At 44.4% G+C, this 16,791-nt stretch overlaps 1 protein-coding gene and 1 long non-coding RNA gene across 2 annotated transcripts in view; both read right to left on the bottom strand.

The window, feature by feature from the left end:
- Window positions 1-9,244, bottom strand: part of ADAM12 (ADAM metallopeptidase domain 12) — a 317,444-nt gene extending 308,200 nt beyond the window's left edge. The window contains exon 1 of the mRNA XM_074338816.2: window positions 8,456-9,244. Within this exon, the coding sequence (XP_074194917.2) occupies window positions 8,456-8,543 (88 nt within the window). The 5' untranslated portion in view covers window positions 8,544-9,244. The remainder of the gene's footprint in view (window positions 1-8,455) is intronic.
- Window positions 9,245-10,492: 1,248 nt separating this feature from the next.
- LOC109445687 (uncharacterized) lies at window positions 10,493-15,829 on the bottom strand. The gene is made up of 4 exons (XR_002137070.3): window positions 14,775-15,829; window positions 13,459-13,597; window positions 12,219-12,319; window positions 10,493-11,912 (listed from the first exon to the last, which is right to left on the bottom strand). It is a non-coding gene; the product is annotated as an uncharacterized LOC109445687 (long non-coding RNA).
- Between the last annotated feature and the right edge of the window lie 962 nt (window positions 15,830-16,791).

The raw sequence follows: 16,791 nt of genomic DNA, 5'->3' as shown, positions 1-16,791 counted from the left end.
AAAAGAAATTGAAAATGAGTTCAAAATTCAAAAGCCAAGGCATTGGAAGAGATAATCCATGACAATACAGACTCAACACCCGAAGAACGAGATGACAGAATAATCAGAAAGGGACAACAACATATATATCCAAAAGTTTTAAAGACACAGAAGCATACATAGAGACCATAACGAAAGGACATTATTTGTAAAAGATTTAGCAGGCTTGAAAAAAAGAACAAAATAAAGCTTCCACAAATGAAAAAATTAAAGGCAATAGAAAATGCAAAGTAAGCCCATAGACAGTTTAAGTAGCAATTTAGACTCAGCAAGAGACAATTGTGAAATGGAATTTAGAGTTGGAGACATCACCCTGATTACAAAGCAGAGTGATGAAGAGACAAAGCTAAGTTAAAAACAAGATAACTGAATGATGAGGTCCAACTACATAGTGTAAGCGTTCCAAAGAAGGTAATAGAGAAAATAAAGACAAGGCAATAATTAAAGAGATAATAGCTAAGAATTTTCCATAATTGATTGGATTCAAGAAGCACAGCAAGGCCATAAACACAAATTTAAAATACATCCCTATCAAAAAACATGATCATAAAACTACAGAACCACAAAAAACAAAGAACAGTCTTAGGAGCAACCAGAGAAAAAGGCAGGTGTAGTACAGAGGAACCATCGTTAGGCTCAAGACTTCTCAACAGTAACACAGAGGCCGGGATACCACAGGTCATCCGCTAAAGGACAACTGTCAAGCTTGAATCAATCCTACACGTGCCTAACTTAGCATTCAAGGAAAAGAGCGAGCAAACATTTTCCAGGCAAACAAGTAAAAGAATATGCTACTTAGATTCTCAATGGAACACTGCTTTGATAAGAAGCAGATCACATCTACTAGGAGGCAGAAGTGGTTTGCAAGGAGCCATGATGACAAAATGGAACTGATAACATTAGATAAACCAAAATAAGCCAGGACTATTAAAAACAAAAACAAAGCCTAACATATATACATACATATATATATATACACACACACACACACACACACACACACACACATATATTTATTTATGAGAGATATGTTTCAAAATGGTAGAATTAAAATGCTAGAAAATAGTAATAATAAATGGGAGGAGTGATGAAAGACATTAAAGCATTCTCGGCCTGTAATATTATTTAGAAGGAGGCCACCTATTGACCATCTTTACCCTTTGTTACCCAAAGTGCAAATATTAAAAATGTTACAGTACTACTGAAATTGTGGAAACTAATATATAACATCTAAATTAATAGAACTGAAATTAACCTTTTCTGAGCACTTAGCATGAGCCAGGAGCTTTCAATGTACTTTCCATGTATAATCTCATTTAATCTTTCCCACACCCCTGTGGGGCCAGATACTATGATTGTCATCATTTCATAGAGGGAGAAACAAAGATTACACAATTTGTCTGAGGTTTAGAGTGACCAACCATCATAATTTGCCCAGCACTGAGGGGTTTTCTTCGATGTGAGATTCTCAGTACTAAAACTGGGAAAGACTCGAAAACACAGGATGGTCAATCACTTTCCTTAGATCACATGTCAGTAACTAGGTGACAGAGCTGATATGCAAACCCCTGCAAGCTGGTCTCAGTGTCTGCCATCTGTACCACTGTGTGCTGACCAATCTAAACATGTCAAACTCCTTATAAAGTGTAGAATACTGAAAATAGTGTAATACTGGAAGTAGGATAAATAGTCCAACAGAACAAGGAACCCAGAAGCATAACTGTCTATACTTGGTGTTTACCATGTTTCCCCCAAAATAAGACCAGGTCTTATATTAATTTTTGCTCCAAAAGATACATTAGGGCTTATGTTCAGGGGATGTCATCCTAAAAAATCATGCTAGGGCTTATTTTCCTGTTAGGTCTCATTTTCGGGGAAACACGGTATCAGAAGGGGAGAGTATTCAATAAATGTTATTAGGATGATTGGTTATCTTATCTATATGGGGAAAAAATAGATGCCAACCTCATACAATAAAAAAATAAAATAAAATCCAAGGTATACTAAGAGTGAATAGCAGAAAGCTAAAATTTAGAAGAAATTATAACAAATATCTTTTGGACCTTAGGAAAGAGAGAAGGATTTTTTAAACCAAACGTCAGAAGAAAAATAGGTAAATGATAAGAGTAAGTAATTCAAGGAATAAATACAAAGAACAAAATAAACACATAAAATGAGTCTTAGTGTCTCTTGTAATCAGGAAAATGTCAATAAAAGCAACAAAACATTTCACAACCAGCTTGGCAACATTTAAGTACGAAAATGCTAAGCATTGGAAAAATTGTAGATAACCATACCTCTCTAAGAAGTAGGCATGTAAATTGGTACAACCAATGTAGAAAGCAACAGTGTAGAATACGTTCAAGTAGAAAATTGGCGTGCTCTACAACTCAACAATTCATTTGCAACGGGTTCTCTAGAGCTCACGCCTATATGTAAGGAGGTTGATACAAGTAGCCAGGCACCATCACACTATCAAAAAGTTGGGGAGAACAGATATTTATCCATAGAGGAGTGCACAATTTATGGTCCAGTCATTCAATTAAAAGCAACGAAGCAAGCACATATATCAACATGAATGAGTCTTTAAAAATATATTCATTTTTAAAAAGCAAGTTACAGAAGGCTGGCTTATACAGTAGGGTCCCATTTATATAAAATTTAAATACAAAACTGACATCAAATACTGATTAGGGATATGTATATACACATAAACCCACCAACTTCAGAATAGTGATTGTGTCTGCAGGAGGAGGAAGAATTGGATGGGTAAGGAGGACAGGGGATTGTTATAAAAATATCTTTAACATTTTACATCTTTCAATTTTACAAAGCACATGTAGAAATCTGGTTGAGAAGAAGATGGGTGTGTAACTTAATCTATGTCTTTTTTCCAAGTTTCAAAATATTTCACATTTTATAACAGATGACAGGGACCATAATCCTTTTTCACTCATTTTTTCATGATCATATCTCAATTATACTGAAAGTAGCTGGAAAAATGATTTTAGTTCAGAAATCGTACTTAGTATACTTCACCTCAGGAATATATCCATCCCATTGTACTTTAAGACATAACACAGATGCTAAATGCTAATTCAGGCTCCCAAGAACACTATCAAATAGCCCAGGATTTAAAAACCAAAAAAGCAAAACCAGGTTGTCTGATGATATTCAGAGTCATGTGAACACAAATCTCATAAGAAATGCTTAAATCCTATCTTGGCTTTAATTACAAATAGAGCAAAATACAAAACAAGGAAGCATTTGGCTAAAATGCAATGCTCACCATGCCGTGCTGGGGGGTGACATGTTGGGGTACATCAACAGTTCTAAGAACGGGTCATCTAAGCTGATCGGGGAGGCCACAGCTTCCAGGAGCAGGTGGACAGACGGGAGGTCCAGAATTAGCCCAATGAGGCTGCCCAATTTTTAAGCACTTGCCTAGAAACTGAGCTCCTAATGCAGCCTTAGGAATGACATAAAAGCTTAAAGGCTACAAAATACCAATATGATACTGAATTATTCAGCTTCTCCATCTCACCTATCAACTGGAGCCATGGCATGTTGGGCATTAAATAAAGCACCAGGAAGAAGAATGAAAATTGAGCTGGAGTATGAAGACTGAAATGGCTGCTGTTAGGGAGCATGATATTCAATGTATACATTTCAATTGACAAATAAAGTTTAATTGAAGTACATTACCATTCTGATTAAAACCAAACTAAATTACAATCACATTGCTATCAACATTACCATCACTCCAAAGACAGAGTACAGAGATTATAAAATGTTTATCATGGTTAGGTTAAGACATGGTCTCCATCATGAGACAGCCTAGACATGGCCCTGCGTCTGACACTTAGCAAATACTCACCATTTGAAGCCACAGTTTCCTCCTCTGTGGAGCGAGGGTAATAACAGGAAAAACAACACGATTCTTCCATGAGGATTGGATGACCCAGTGCATGCAAAGATCTTAGAACAACTCCTGACACCAAAGCACTCAATAAATGCTTTTTTTGAACTGTGCTGGTATAAAAACTTTAGGTTTCATAAAATACTAAAACAAACAAAGAACAGCAAAAAACCCATAAAGAAACAGCTACTAAAAATGCACAGAAGCTATTTCCTAACACCTTCTGCCTAGATTATACCAACTTCACTTTCCCAATCCCAGAATGCTAATGATTAAAGAATGGTACATCCTCCAGGGCTGTTTAATACCGCTCCCGATGGGCGCACAGCCAAAGGGCTATTGGGCTGGCCATTTGGTACAGCAGAAACATCTGAAAATGTTTCTCACACCTGTCTTTATAAATTATAGATGCTGCAGGAACAATTTAGCTTAAAAAGGCCTCTGGAACACACTCTGATTCAAAAACAAAAAAAAAATTTTGCAACTGTAATGAGCTCATTACAGCATCATCTACACCAGGAAGAAATATGCTTAGCTTCTTTAGATGATGTAGCTGCATTTCCTAAAACAGAAAAAAAAAAAAAAAAAAAAAAATCTTTACAGTTCCCACAGCTGCATCATCTATCTAATTAGGTATATGTTGACTTTGAGTATATATAGATTTTTAAAAGAAAGTTTCAAAACATTTAAAAATGGGTGTAATTTTTGTTTCCACAAGGAAGGAATAAAAAGTGCCAAATGACAAGTGAGGGAAAGGAAACGTCTGTACGCAGAGTGCAGTAGCAACAGCATGGACTGACTTCTAGATGGATGCGGGAGACCCACAGGTGCTTATCTGCACTCCCTCTCGAAACCCTGCGATAAAGAATAATAATAACAATAAAAAAATTGGAGAGAAGGTAACAACAGGCGAGAGAAAGCAACAAAGCTTTGGGATATGAAAGAGGACAGGTAAGTGGTTACCTACTTAGCTGGAGCCTTGTTGCCTGGGGAGGAGGGAAGCCATCAAGATGGTGAGATGGACGCACAGAACCCCAGGAAGGCTTGGGAATGGGAGGCACTGGTGGCCAACACAGCTGGGCTGAATGACCAGCCAAGGAGAAGTTAGAGCCCTAGGTTCCTTACAAAGTCAGCAGAGCTAGGTGACTTCCCCTCACTCCCCAACAGACTAGGAGATGTGTTTTCTGGAGATACTGTAACAGAGAAGTTCTGTACTCAAGATCCCAGGCTTAACAGGTCAGTTGTACTATTGCTGCTGGAAATGCCGACATAATGCCAAAAGGTACAGCAGCCATCATGAGACCACGAGGCAGGAAGCGTACGGCAAAAGTCAACGTGTAAGAATGGCGGATACAAGCAAAACTAACAGCTTGATTCCCTAATAGTATAACTCACCCGCTACACCAGCTATTTCACAACTGCATGTTACCTAAAGGTAAAGAAAAAATACTGTTTTTTAATTGCTGTAGTCAGATTTTCTGTTATTTGCAGGTGAAAGAAAGCATTCTAACAACTTATCAGAAAAGTTTACCTCTCACACCCCCTTCCTCAGGAAATTACTAGAAAATGTGCTCCACAGAAACAAGGAATAAACTAAGAAAGGGACAATTGTGGTGCTCAGAAAACAAGTGATCCAATACAGGATGGCTACAAGAGCAATTTCTAGCATCTTGGTGATAAGGGTAGTACTGAGACAGACTGTATGCCTAAAAAGTAACCAGTTTATATTGGAACAGGAGGATAAAGGGCTCCAGGAGAGAGGACACCAAGAAAAAATAATGGGTAGGTTACCTGATGTGTTTGATAATGTTGAAAGGAATTGAATAGTTCTCTCAGAAAGTTTGCAAGTAGATATTAGTACATAGGAAACAAAGCAAAACAGTAAAAAAAAAATAAAAAAAAAATAAAAAAAAATCAATGATTAACTCTAGGAAAAACAAAAAGTTGCAAGAGGGATAAAATGGAATCACAGAACACTGGGTGGCTCAACTGTGAATAGTATTTGCAGTTTTCATAATGCAAACATTAAATATTGTGTTTAAAAATTACGGCGACACTATTTTGGAAAGCTGGAAAAAAGAGAAGCCAGAGTGGCTGGGGTGCAGTGAGCGAGGCGAGAAGGGTAAGAAAGGAGATTAGAGAGGAAAAACAGGGGTTAGGTTATCCAGAGGTTTGGATTTTTCTTTCCTGAGAGCCACAGGAACAGGAAACCTGCACGATCTAACTCACAATGGACAACAGGGACTTTGGATGTGGTATTGGGAGGAACACACCACATGGGGACAGGTGGGAGTCAGCAGACCAGGTAGGAGGCCACCGTACTAGAGAGCAGAGGCTTCTGCAGAAGACATAAAGTAAAAAAGAAAAAGAAAAGGTAGTATGTGTTAGGAGAGGCACACTTTAAAACGGAGGGCAGCGGGTAGATGGGAATACATTTTGGAGCTTGGTGGCTTATGGAGAGAAAGGGGTGACTCAGGGTTGACTTCCCAGGTGTTAGCATGACACATCTGGAGAAGGCAGAGGATGTTATTACTGAGTTGGGAATACTGGGGAAGGAATGGATTCAGGAGTAGAGGGTTTGGGGTCTAGGGTTGTGTTTTGGACCTATTAGGGGTGACATGCCACTGAAGGGTACTAACTAGGTAATTGTTCTGGGGCTCAGGGTAACACACAGGAAGACAAACCCCAGGATGTACTCTGCCTTCAACAAGTAACAATTCCTCCTTTTCTCTTGCCAACATGAAGAAATGTTTCATTATATGTTTGGATTTTTTAAAACAACCTCAGTGCTATGATTTGGAGCATTGATAGATTTAAGACTTAATACTGAGGACCCAAGGTAAACAAGCAGTGAATCCTGGGGTATCACAACATGTAACCTATTCAAAATGTTTAGGCCTCCCTGGCTTTCTCTTCTGAGTCATCTATCCTAAGGATAAACTGTCTCCACCAAAGCTGCAGTCATAAAATAATAAGAGCCCCCGCCCTCCATGAAATACTTTCCCATTATTAGCTTGATTTAGTAAACATTTGCCTGTAAAAAAATAATATCACCCATACGCAGTGGACTTCTGTTTATGTGTATAGAGTATATGCCAAGTTCAAGGGCACCTCAGGCACACTTTGAGATTGTTTCAGTTTTTAAAAAGTTCTTTCTCAAGAAACATTCTAAAGAACCAATTTGTACAAAAGTTTTTCAAAAACACTTCTGAGTACTATTATTTTCATCTGCAGGTCACAGAGTACTTTAACTAAACGTCAGCTGTATTCCTTCTTGGCTTTCTCATTGCTTCTTCATTGCCTTGTGCAAGCCTCTTATTTAATCAATTCCCCCAATTGGTCTTCCTTGCTGTGTGGATTTTAACGAGAGCTGGGTTTTAGCCACATTGCAGAAATGCGGTGGGGGAGGAGGGTAGCTGTGGCAATTGCAGAATAAAACGTACCATAAAGTGGTAACTGTTCGTGATTGAGGCTAGTCGTTGAAAAGAAATGTCTGTGTATAGAACCATAGAAATTTAGAGTTGGAGGTCACGGCTTGTCATTCATTGCTAGACAGACAGCGCCTCTAGCGGCAGAGGTGGTGGGGGGCGGCGGCGGCGACGAGGGCAAGCTTCGAATTTTTAAAAAGGCACCTGCTGGGTGAGGCCTCATTATGCCAGAAGAAAGGACCCGCAGTTGCCCACTTTTAGGGTGATACAACTCGGGAAAATCTAGATCTATGAAACAGCTATAATATCCATACTGTAACTTCGAAATGAGTTGTCGCTTTGCACAAGGTTGATTTAAGCGATTATTTATGGTCGAGAAACTGACCGAGTGGCGGGCGGCGGAAAAATTCTGCTCAAGTTTGGCCGCCAATGGCAACTGGGGAGCGATCCGGACTTAACAAAAGAGGGAAAGAAAAATAACGTAGGCAAAAGTCATTTTTAAGAAATGGAGACCGCTGTGGAACGCACACCTGAGGAGAAGCGGATGGCTCACCTGCGTGGTTACTGTGCGTCTCCCTAGTGTGTCCCTTGGGGAGAGGTATGGAAAGAGAAACCTCAGGGAGGCTTGACCCAAAACTTGGGGTGGGGGAGATTCACCAAGGGAGAGGATAAGATGACTCGACGCACGTCATCCCTGGCGACACGTGTAACTGTCAAGACAGAGAGACAGCCTGGCAAATGACACCCGAGAGGGCAGGGGATGGGGGCGCAGCCCCGAGGCTATGCCGTCCGGGCTGCGCGCTGGCGGCTTCCAGGCCCTCAGCCAAGCGTTCCCTCCTTCCCCCGGGAATTGGCACCTGGAGGGGGGTTCCTCTCTGCGCTGGGAGCTGGAGCCCGGGGGCTCCGCAGACACAACCCGGTGCGCGCCTCGCGGGGCAGCCCCGCCACTCGGCGTCCCCCCAGTGCTACGTGAGGGGCGACCGGGGGCAGCCAGCGGGTGACCCCAGGCGGCAGGCGAGAAAGGAGAGCCGGGGAACCGGCAGGGAGCCTCCTGGGCTCGGCGACTTACCTCGGGCAGCGCGAGGCGCCAGCAGGACCCCGGCCAGGGCGAGCAGGAGGGCGCGGGCGGGGGGCGCGGGCGGCAGGCGAGCTGCCATGGTGGCCGGCCTTCGGTGCTGCAGCTCTCGGTGCCCGGCCGCGAGCGCGCACCATCCCACGCGGGCGCCGAGCCGGGGCCGGACGTCGCGACCCGAGGGATTTCCTGCCGCGGGGAGTCAGCTCCGAACCCCTCGCGCAGCGCCCGCGCCGCCGACGAGCTAGTCTAGGCTTTCATTTTTTTAAAAAAGTTTCTCCCCCCCCCCACCCCGTGTGTGCGCGCGCGCGCTGTTCTGGCACCAGCCAGCCTTGACCGTTGCAGTAAATGAGCAAGCTGTCCGAGTTGGCCCGGGGACGAGGAAGATCGTTAGTGAGAGAGGGCAGGCCTGTGAAATGGATCCACGGCCAACAGTCACCGTCTCATTACCACGGAACAAATTATGGTCTCCCCCGCACCCCGCCCGCCGGCGGCGTCCCGCGGGTCCTAGAGACCGCTCAGGGTCCCCCGCCAGGGTCCCGCCCAGAGCCCGCGCTCGCCCACCCCCGGGACGGCTCGGTGCAGGGAGCCTCCTGGGCTGCGCGCCCCGGCGGCACAGACGTGGCTCGGTGGCGGCGCGGGCGCCCGGAGCGCACACATCCCCGCCCCAAGAAGAAGTGGCCGCCGGGCCCCGAGCGCCCGGCTGCCAAGAGCACGCGCGGCTGCACGGTCCAGCTTTCCAGTCTGAGGCTGGAAATGATGACTAGGCTGCTCGCTCCCCGGCTCGCCGAGAACCCGTGGAACGCGGGTAACAGGTCTGAAAGGCGGTCCCCAGGCCGGCGGGCATCCCGGGACGTCACCTAAGCCCCACAACGGACGTCTGGTGCCTGAGAAATAAACTTGGACTCAGGCACACAGCGTCTGGGCATTAAGCTTTTGATGTACTGCTTTAGGTTTTATGTTGATACATTGACTCACTTTTCTTTTCCATGGCGTGGACCCAGAAAAGGATGTACAGCGATGTTTCCCAAACTTTCTTGTTTATGAGAAGTAACTGGGTTTGTCTTTTAAAAATACAGATCCCGGGCACAGTCCCACGCCTCTGGAATGGGTCTCTCCTGGGGAGTACGGGGTGCTTGGGAAACACGAGTGGTGTGAATGGAGGGCTTCGCCTTCAAATCCTAGTTCTTGGTGGTCTCCGTGTCTTCCACCTGAGAGACTTACTGAGTGTCAGGTTTTATAACAGGACTTGTTGGCCTCTGGGGGCCATTGGGAGCCACAGACTAAATAAAGGAGCTGGATGTAACCGGGATGGTTGTCCCCACCTTATAGGGGACTATGGTGACTCCCAACTTTGGCATCTTCTTGGAGCCACAAAGGTTAACAAGATGATGCCACTCCCACCCAGATCCTTTAACTCAGAATCTCCTAAGCGGGGCAGAGCCTAAGAGTGCTCAAAGCCCCAGGTGACCCTGCTGTGGAGCTAGGAAGGATAACCACCTGTAGAAATCTGTCCCGTGACCTACCACCGATTCCCGGGATGGGCCCCATTCTAATAGGTGGGTAGCCAACGTTTGAAGAAATTCCTTCCCCCATCATGTCTTCCTCCTGGAGTGTAGCTTTTCTCACTATTTCCCTCCCATCCCCTGATTTTTGTAGTGTTCGAAAGAACCCAGGTCAACCCTCTCAAGAAAGTACAGGCCTTTAAAAAAAAAAAAAAAAAAAAGCTAGAGGCACTGCCCCAAGGGTCCCCTTCTCAGCACCAGGACATCTCAACATTCCATCTGGAGGCAAGGCCTGGGTCCCAGCCCGTTTAAACCCAGCCCTACTACTTCCGGGCTCTGTGCAGTCCTTTCTTTGTTCATTCATTTGCTTCCATCAGCAATTAGCAACACTGTTCCAAGTGCTTAGGAAAGCAAACTAATGAGAAATGCCTCTTGCCTTCAAAGGCTTTTCTGTCTGGTAGGCTAACTGACAAACCATGACTCTTGAACAGTGGGAGTTGGTTACTTAACCAATTTAATAATCATTCGCTTGTTTGTTAACTCCTGCATTATTTATTACATTCTTCATAGAATCAGAGTATTGTGCTAAAACGCTTCCCATACATTATTTAGCTTTAAAATCTTGAGCTTATGGATGAGAAAGTGCAGTGCACGGAGGTTCAGCAGCTTTGATCACACGGCTCAGGGGCCAGTCGGAACCCGCTGGAGATCTGTTTGCAGACACCGCCTGTGTCTTTAACCCTGACTTCCAATGGTTGGCATCTATCAAGTGCAAATAAAATACAAAGCTCCCAGGTGGGAGTGAGCATTAAATGAGCCAATGCAATGCCCTCCCAACCACCAGATTCCTGGCTTTGGTGAAGAATTTATATCCCCTGGCATTCACACTGGAGATTCTCGTCAGGAAAGTCTGGGGATGACAGTTTTCCCAAGTACTCAGGTAGTTCTGATACTTGTGTACCACAGGACTTTCAGAAACGCCGTGGCAGACAATTAAAACTTGTTTCCTGTTAGGTCAGCGCGGCGGACTTGCTTTAGGATGAGTCTAGCTGCTGCCTTTTGAATCATTCTGACGGGTTCAATTGCTTGCTTATAATGGACCAAAGATGTGCTGTGCAGTGGATTGGGGGCTTTATACAGTTTCTCTCCTAATAATCCAGTCTTTTTGTTCTTTAAGTTTCAGCTGTTACTCTTGACTATAGATGTCCTTTAAAAAACAAAACACAAAAAAAAACCTGGCAGTTGCAAAGCTCTCTCCAAAGGGCTAAGTGTGCCCAAAGACTGTCCTCGCTTTGTTTTTGACTGAATGAAACAAAACAGCCAATACAGGGGGCGGGGAAGACAGGATAGAAAATCCTCGCCCCCAGCCTTGGTTTCTCAAGCTTCTGATTCCCTATCTCTGTGAAGCAAGGAGCCTGACTGACACTTTCCAGAAAGACTTCGTGCTCATCAGTAACAGCCAACTAGGCATAGAGTGTATCTTTCGTCTGGCAGATGGTCAGTCTTTAGATGGGAACTCTGCCTCCTCATTCACAGGAAATGGAAGCCGACATGGCATTCAATACTGGATTGTTAGGTAATGGTATGGGGTCAGAGGCCAGGATCTGCTCATTAAAATTTCAGATAGATGGCTTGTTGTCCCTTCCTTCCCAGAAGAATTGACCTCTGCAATACCGTTTCCTGTGTGCTATTTTGGTGTTACAGCCTGGACACTCACAGTGAACAGGGTACTTATTTCTTACCCAGGCTCTCATTTAGCTCAATCCACTTTGAGTACAAGCAGATGAAAAATGGAGGCAGATTTTCCTAAGCCAGGATTTTGCAGGCAGCCACTCCCGATTTCTGCAGTAAGCAAAGGGTTGGCCTCTTGCAGCTTGACCTATTGATGGAGCTTCAGACACAGGCTCACAAAACAGCTTTTATCTGTCCAAGCACAGTCCCCCAGCTTGCTGCAAAATAAACAAATACAATCACCCCGTCATTAAACTTCGGAAATCTTTTTAGTTCCATCTCTTGGGGAGATGAAGACTCATGATCCTCCCAGCCTGCAATAACATGTAGCCCATTTTTCTTTTCACAAATCTTCTCACTTTAAGAACCCATGGCTTTACCTCCTCCCGCAGAGCCCCCTCACAATCCTGATACTTCCATTACATCACACAATCAGGAATAAGGGCCACCAGGACACCCAGAGGAAACTGTCTAGGGGGGTGGAGTTTCACAAGGTCCTCTGAGTATTTTCACGGCCCGCTTACCAGTCGCACAGTGATCTGATCTAAACTGCCACTTCCGGAAGCTGTAAGACATTTTTTCCCAGCTGCCCCCAAACCTGCAGGCATTTTGCTGTTGATCGGATCTTGAACACATCAAAGAGAAAATGTGATTAAAGTTCATGCTTGCTCTTGGATGGACAGACGTACCAGAGCAAGTGAATTTGTCCAGGCTGGCCACTCACTTGTCAGGTTTCTGCTCTGAAAAGATGCACAAGGTCACAAGAAGCCAGGTAAGCTGGGATGGGTAGGGACTCTGGAGATAAGCTGGTGTCCAGCACGCTTCCCCCCAGGGATGGACACCAGCCATTTACAGTAACTCGGGTGAAGACTATTCCAAGACATGCATACACTTAGGAAACTCCTTTACCTCGTCTCTCTTGTGGCAAATTAGGCCGTCTGCCTCTTATTTTCTGCTCTTGAAATTGGAAAACAATGGACACTGGCCTCTCTTCATGTATTTGAGTGCAGTTCCCATTCCTCTTTACTATTTTAGGCAAATCAACCCCAATTTCTTTAACTTGCCTCTTGGGTCCTATTCACACTCTCTTTAATCATGGGTTTTGCTCTCCCTTGGATCCTCTCCAATTTCCTGATTTCTCTTAAACTGTGGAAACCCAATGTGGCCATGGAGCTCCAGGAAGTTCTGCCCGAGGCCATGGGAAGCAGAGGGAGGCCTGGTTTATTGCTGCTGGGTCCCTCTGAGTTGAGACTTAACTCCTCTTTTGGGGTGAAGGAGTGATCGTAGGTGGTTCTGGGGAGGTAGGCTGATCTGACGGGGGTGGGGGTGGCCCTCTGTTCCATCACTACGTGCCCTTGCTCGTGCCACACGCAGCCCTTTTGCTTCACTGTCGTTATTTCGGTCTATTTCCTGGATCTCAGTCTTTGGGCCCATGCTGATTTGACTTCTCTCAGTTCTGGTTCTGCATCCTGTGAGCACTTTTATGCTGGACTCCTTTCTCCCATTAACTACTTAATGGACTCAGTCAGAAAAGCCAACTCAACATTTCTGGGGCCTGGGACCCATTGTTCTTCTTTGTGCACTAAACTCTGCACTGGGATCTGATATAGCTTTAATTTTTCAGCAGTTACCAAGCATTTGACATTTTTCAGCAGCATCACATCCTGACCCAGCAGCATCCCTACCACACCTATCAATGGGGAAGGTGCACCTCCTTGGGCATAAACACTGCCAGCACCCCCTCCCCCCTTAAGCAATACTCACCAGTGATTTTGCAGCTTTCTTTGTCCTAGGTTGGGCTGAGAAAGAAAGAAAAGAAGTTGACCGAACATCCGCAGAGCTCCTTCTGCATCCCATGCTGGAAGTCAGGGACACAGATACCAGCCGCTCTTCTCACGAGCCCCTAGATGTGTGATAGAGAGAATACCTGAAACAATCCTAAACTCTGGCCACCATGCATCTCCTCTGCCTCAGGCCTCCAGGAGCTCAGCAACCCTCCCGGAAATCTGTCAATTACTCTTCTTTTGAAAGAGGAAATGGAGGCTCTGCAAAGTGACTTGTCCATGAAAGCAAAACTTGAAAATGGTACCGCTGGGACTGGAAGCTGGTCCATCTAAACCCAAGGATCCTCCATTTTCATTTCCTCCCTGTTGATGCTTGCCCAAAACCTGAGTCACAGCTGACCTTTTCCTTTCTCTCTCCCTCAATCGTGCCCTTCTAATTAGTCATCAAGTCCTGTCCATTCCACCTCTGAAATCCCCCCCCGAAGTCTGTCCACTCCCTCCTCTGCCCCACCCCCACTCCAGGCCCAGGGCTAGGGAACCGTGGTGCCTGCCTTGACAATAGTCACAGGCTCCTGGGGATTGTTCTGCTGTCACGCCAGATACTGCTGCTGCAAGGGCACTTTTAAAATGAAAATTGGAGAAAACTTTTCTGGGTCCTCATGGTCTTTAGTAAGGTACAGAATGCATCATGGGATATCCAAGGCTACTTGGGCTGACCTCCTTTCTCTCCCACCCCCATCCTGATACACAGCCCAGTCCTTCAGCCACATGGGGCCACTCAACATTTGAAAGTGTTTAGCACTTTGTGGTTTTCCATATGCTTCTCCAAAATCATTCTCCCAATTACCTCTATAATTATTCCAGGTAAGGCCCATTACCTTTGTAAATCAAGCTAGGACTGACTTTCTAAGAACTAGCAATCTGTACCAGCACACGTTTGATTTTCTAAAATCTTTGGTTTTTAACTAAGTCTGTTACTTCTGGTATGATTTTTAAATTTAAGAGAAACAAAAATAAAACTCTTCTTAAAGCTCCAAACAACCTCAAACTCTGTTTTGTTCTGGTAATCAGACAATGGATAAAGACTGTGGTTACTTGGAGATATTGCCAACAATGGAAAAAATAAATGAGAGCATGAGTCAGAATAATTTGAAACTAGAAATGTGTGTTGGTAATAACTCAGAAAGTCACATGGAAAAGCCTCGGTCACAAAATCAAATGTGATGGTTTTTAAAAAATTATAATCTCCTGTATTAGAGAGCCCCTTCCACCTGGTAGAGCGCCAAGAAACCTTACCAAATCCAGTCTTGGGAAATCAAAATCCTGCACCATCAGGAAAATGCTGTCCCTCTTGGGGGTAGATGCAGACAGTCTCGTGTGCCATATGGAAAAATGACCCGCAGTGGTGAGGAAGTAGCATATCATTAAAGAGGAACCCGTAAAAGTAAGGTAAAAGCCAGTCCTGCAGCCTAATCCTTTTAGGCATGTGTCCAGCAGCAAGAGGGAACGGCCGCGTCTCTGGGGCGGGGTGATGTGCGATGAGATTCCATGTCCCACGGCATTGCACTGGAACACCAGAAGCAATACCCACAGTGTGGTTTTGCTATTCCAAATCAGCCACTTCTTCACCTATCCACAGAGGGAAGAAAGTACCTTGCTTATTTGTCCCTGAGAAGAATGGTTTCCCCAAACCTGTGCTGGGCGTCCTAGTTAGTGACCATCGGGCTTCAATCTGCCACTGTGGTCCCGATGTCCAGCCGCCATGACCTCTGTCCGAGAGGCAGCCATCCGGGAGACAGAGAACGCATGCACTCAGCCACAGTGCAATAGCATATCTGGTGTTACCCCCAAAATGGCCTTTTAGGGCTTAACAGAACAGACTGCAGAGGTCTGAACATGACCCTCTTCTAGAGCTGAACCCCACTTCCTTCTCTGCGTAGACTGATGGCAACTGGCCTATTTTATGGCCCTTTTACTGACCTACTTTTGAGTTCTATTTTAGAAAGTGACACAAAAGCCTCTTGTATTCCTGAAAAAGAAGAGGAAGAAACACATGCAGAGGCACCCACATACACACACCCCAGAAATCAAGGCTGGAGTAATTTTCCACAAAGGAGCATTTGTTTTCTGTCAAAGAAAAAAAAAGCCGTTGTCAAAAAGTACTTAAAAAGTGTCAACAGCCCTTTCAGAAGTAAAAGACATATATGTTAACGTGTTAGATGCTTATTTTCTGGTAAAATACCTGCAGGACAATGTCAGTGCCTGTTGGTGGAAAGCCTCATCTTATAAACAGAAGTCAATGATTGACAGAAGAGTCATGGCAGCTTTAGAGGCAAAACCTCCCCCTGCATACGTGGGCTATAACCACACAGGAAGCTGGCAGAATAAAAATGACCTATCGTTTTATAAGAGAGAATTATACTCTGGATAGCACATAGCCACACAGCCAGTTCCTAAGAGCTACTCATAAGCCTGCCCAACAAGGATGCTATGATGATAATTACCACGGCTTGGGCATGTATCGTGGTCCAGACACCTCACATATATTACGTAGAAGCTTCCCTACTACTCTGCGAGGCATGTGTCAACTTCCCATTCTACACACGAAAAATTAAGGCTCTGTGATATTAAATCAATTACTCAAGACATCACAACTCCTAAGCAGAAAACCCAAACTAGGACTCAAACCCAGGCCTGCCTAACGCCAGAGTCTGTGTTTCCTTCCTCTAAACCAGACCGCCTCTTACAACAGCAGATTGCACCAAGATCACGACTTAAAGCCTGTGATCGTCCCACTGCCAGGAAACCATTTGGTTTCCGTCCCTTACCACCTATAAAATGGAACCCTCTCTAAGGATAGATTTTTATGTCAATTAAAAATGGAAAGACATTAACTGCAATGTGGGATTCTGGATGGCAACCTAGAACAGAAAAGGGACATTAGTGACAAAACTAGTGAAATTTGAACAAAGTCTGGGGTTTAGTTAGCAGTAATGGACGAGCGTTTGTGGCTTTGACAAATGTGCTGTTATCTTAGGTGCTGATAACAGCACAGACTGGGTGAAGGGTATGCGAGAACTCTGCACTGTCTTTGCAACTTTTCTGTTTTTAGCCTGAAACTATTTCAAAGTTTCAAAGTTTTTTGTTTTTTTTTAAGGGACATCTAAAAAAAAGGGAAAATGGAAATTTATTAATTCTCTGGTTCCTGGTTGTTGAAATTTGCACCAAGTGTTACTTACTGTAGGTTGAACAGATGTGTGGCCTAACATTTTCCAATTATATACCAACATATGAGGATTAATACATTTACTTA

This window comes from Rhinolophus sinicus, chromosome 15, assembly GCF_057876585.1.
Source record: "Rhinolophus sinicus isolate RSI-liver-muscle chromosome 15, RSI-T2T, whole genome shotgun sequence".
Lineage (NCBI taxonomy): Eukaryota > Metazoa > Chordata > Mammalia > Chiroptera > Rhinolophidae > Rhinolophus > Rhinolophus sinicus.
Note: the sequence above shows the minus strand (reverse complement) of the source record. Positions and strands in the feature narration are given on the sequence as shown.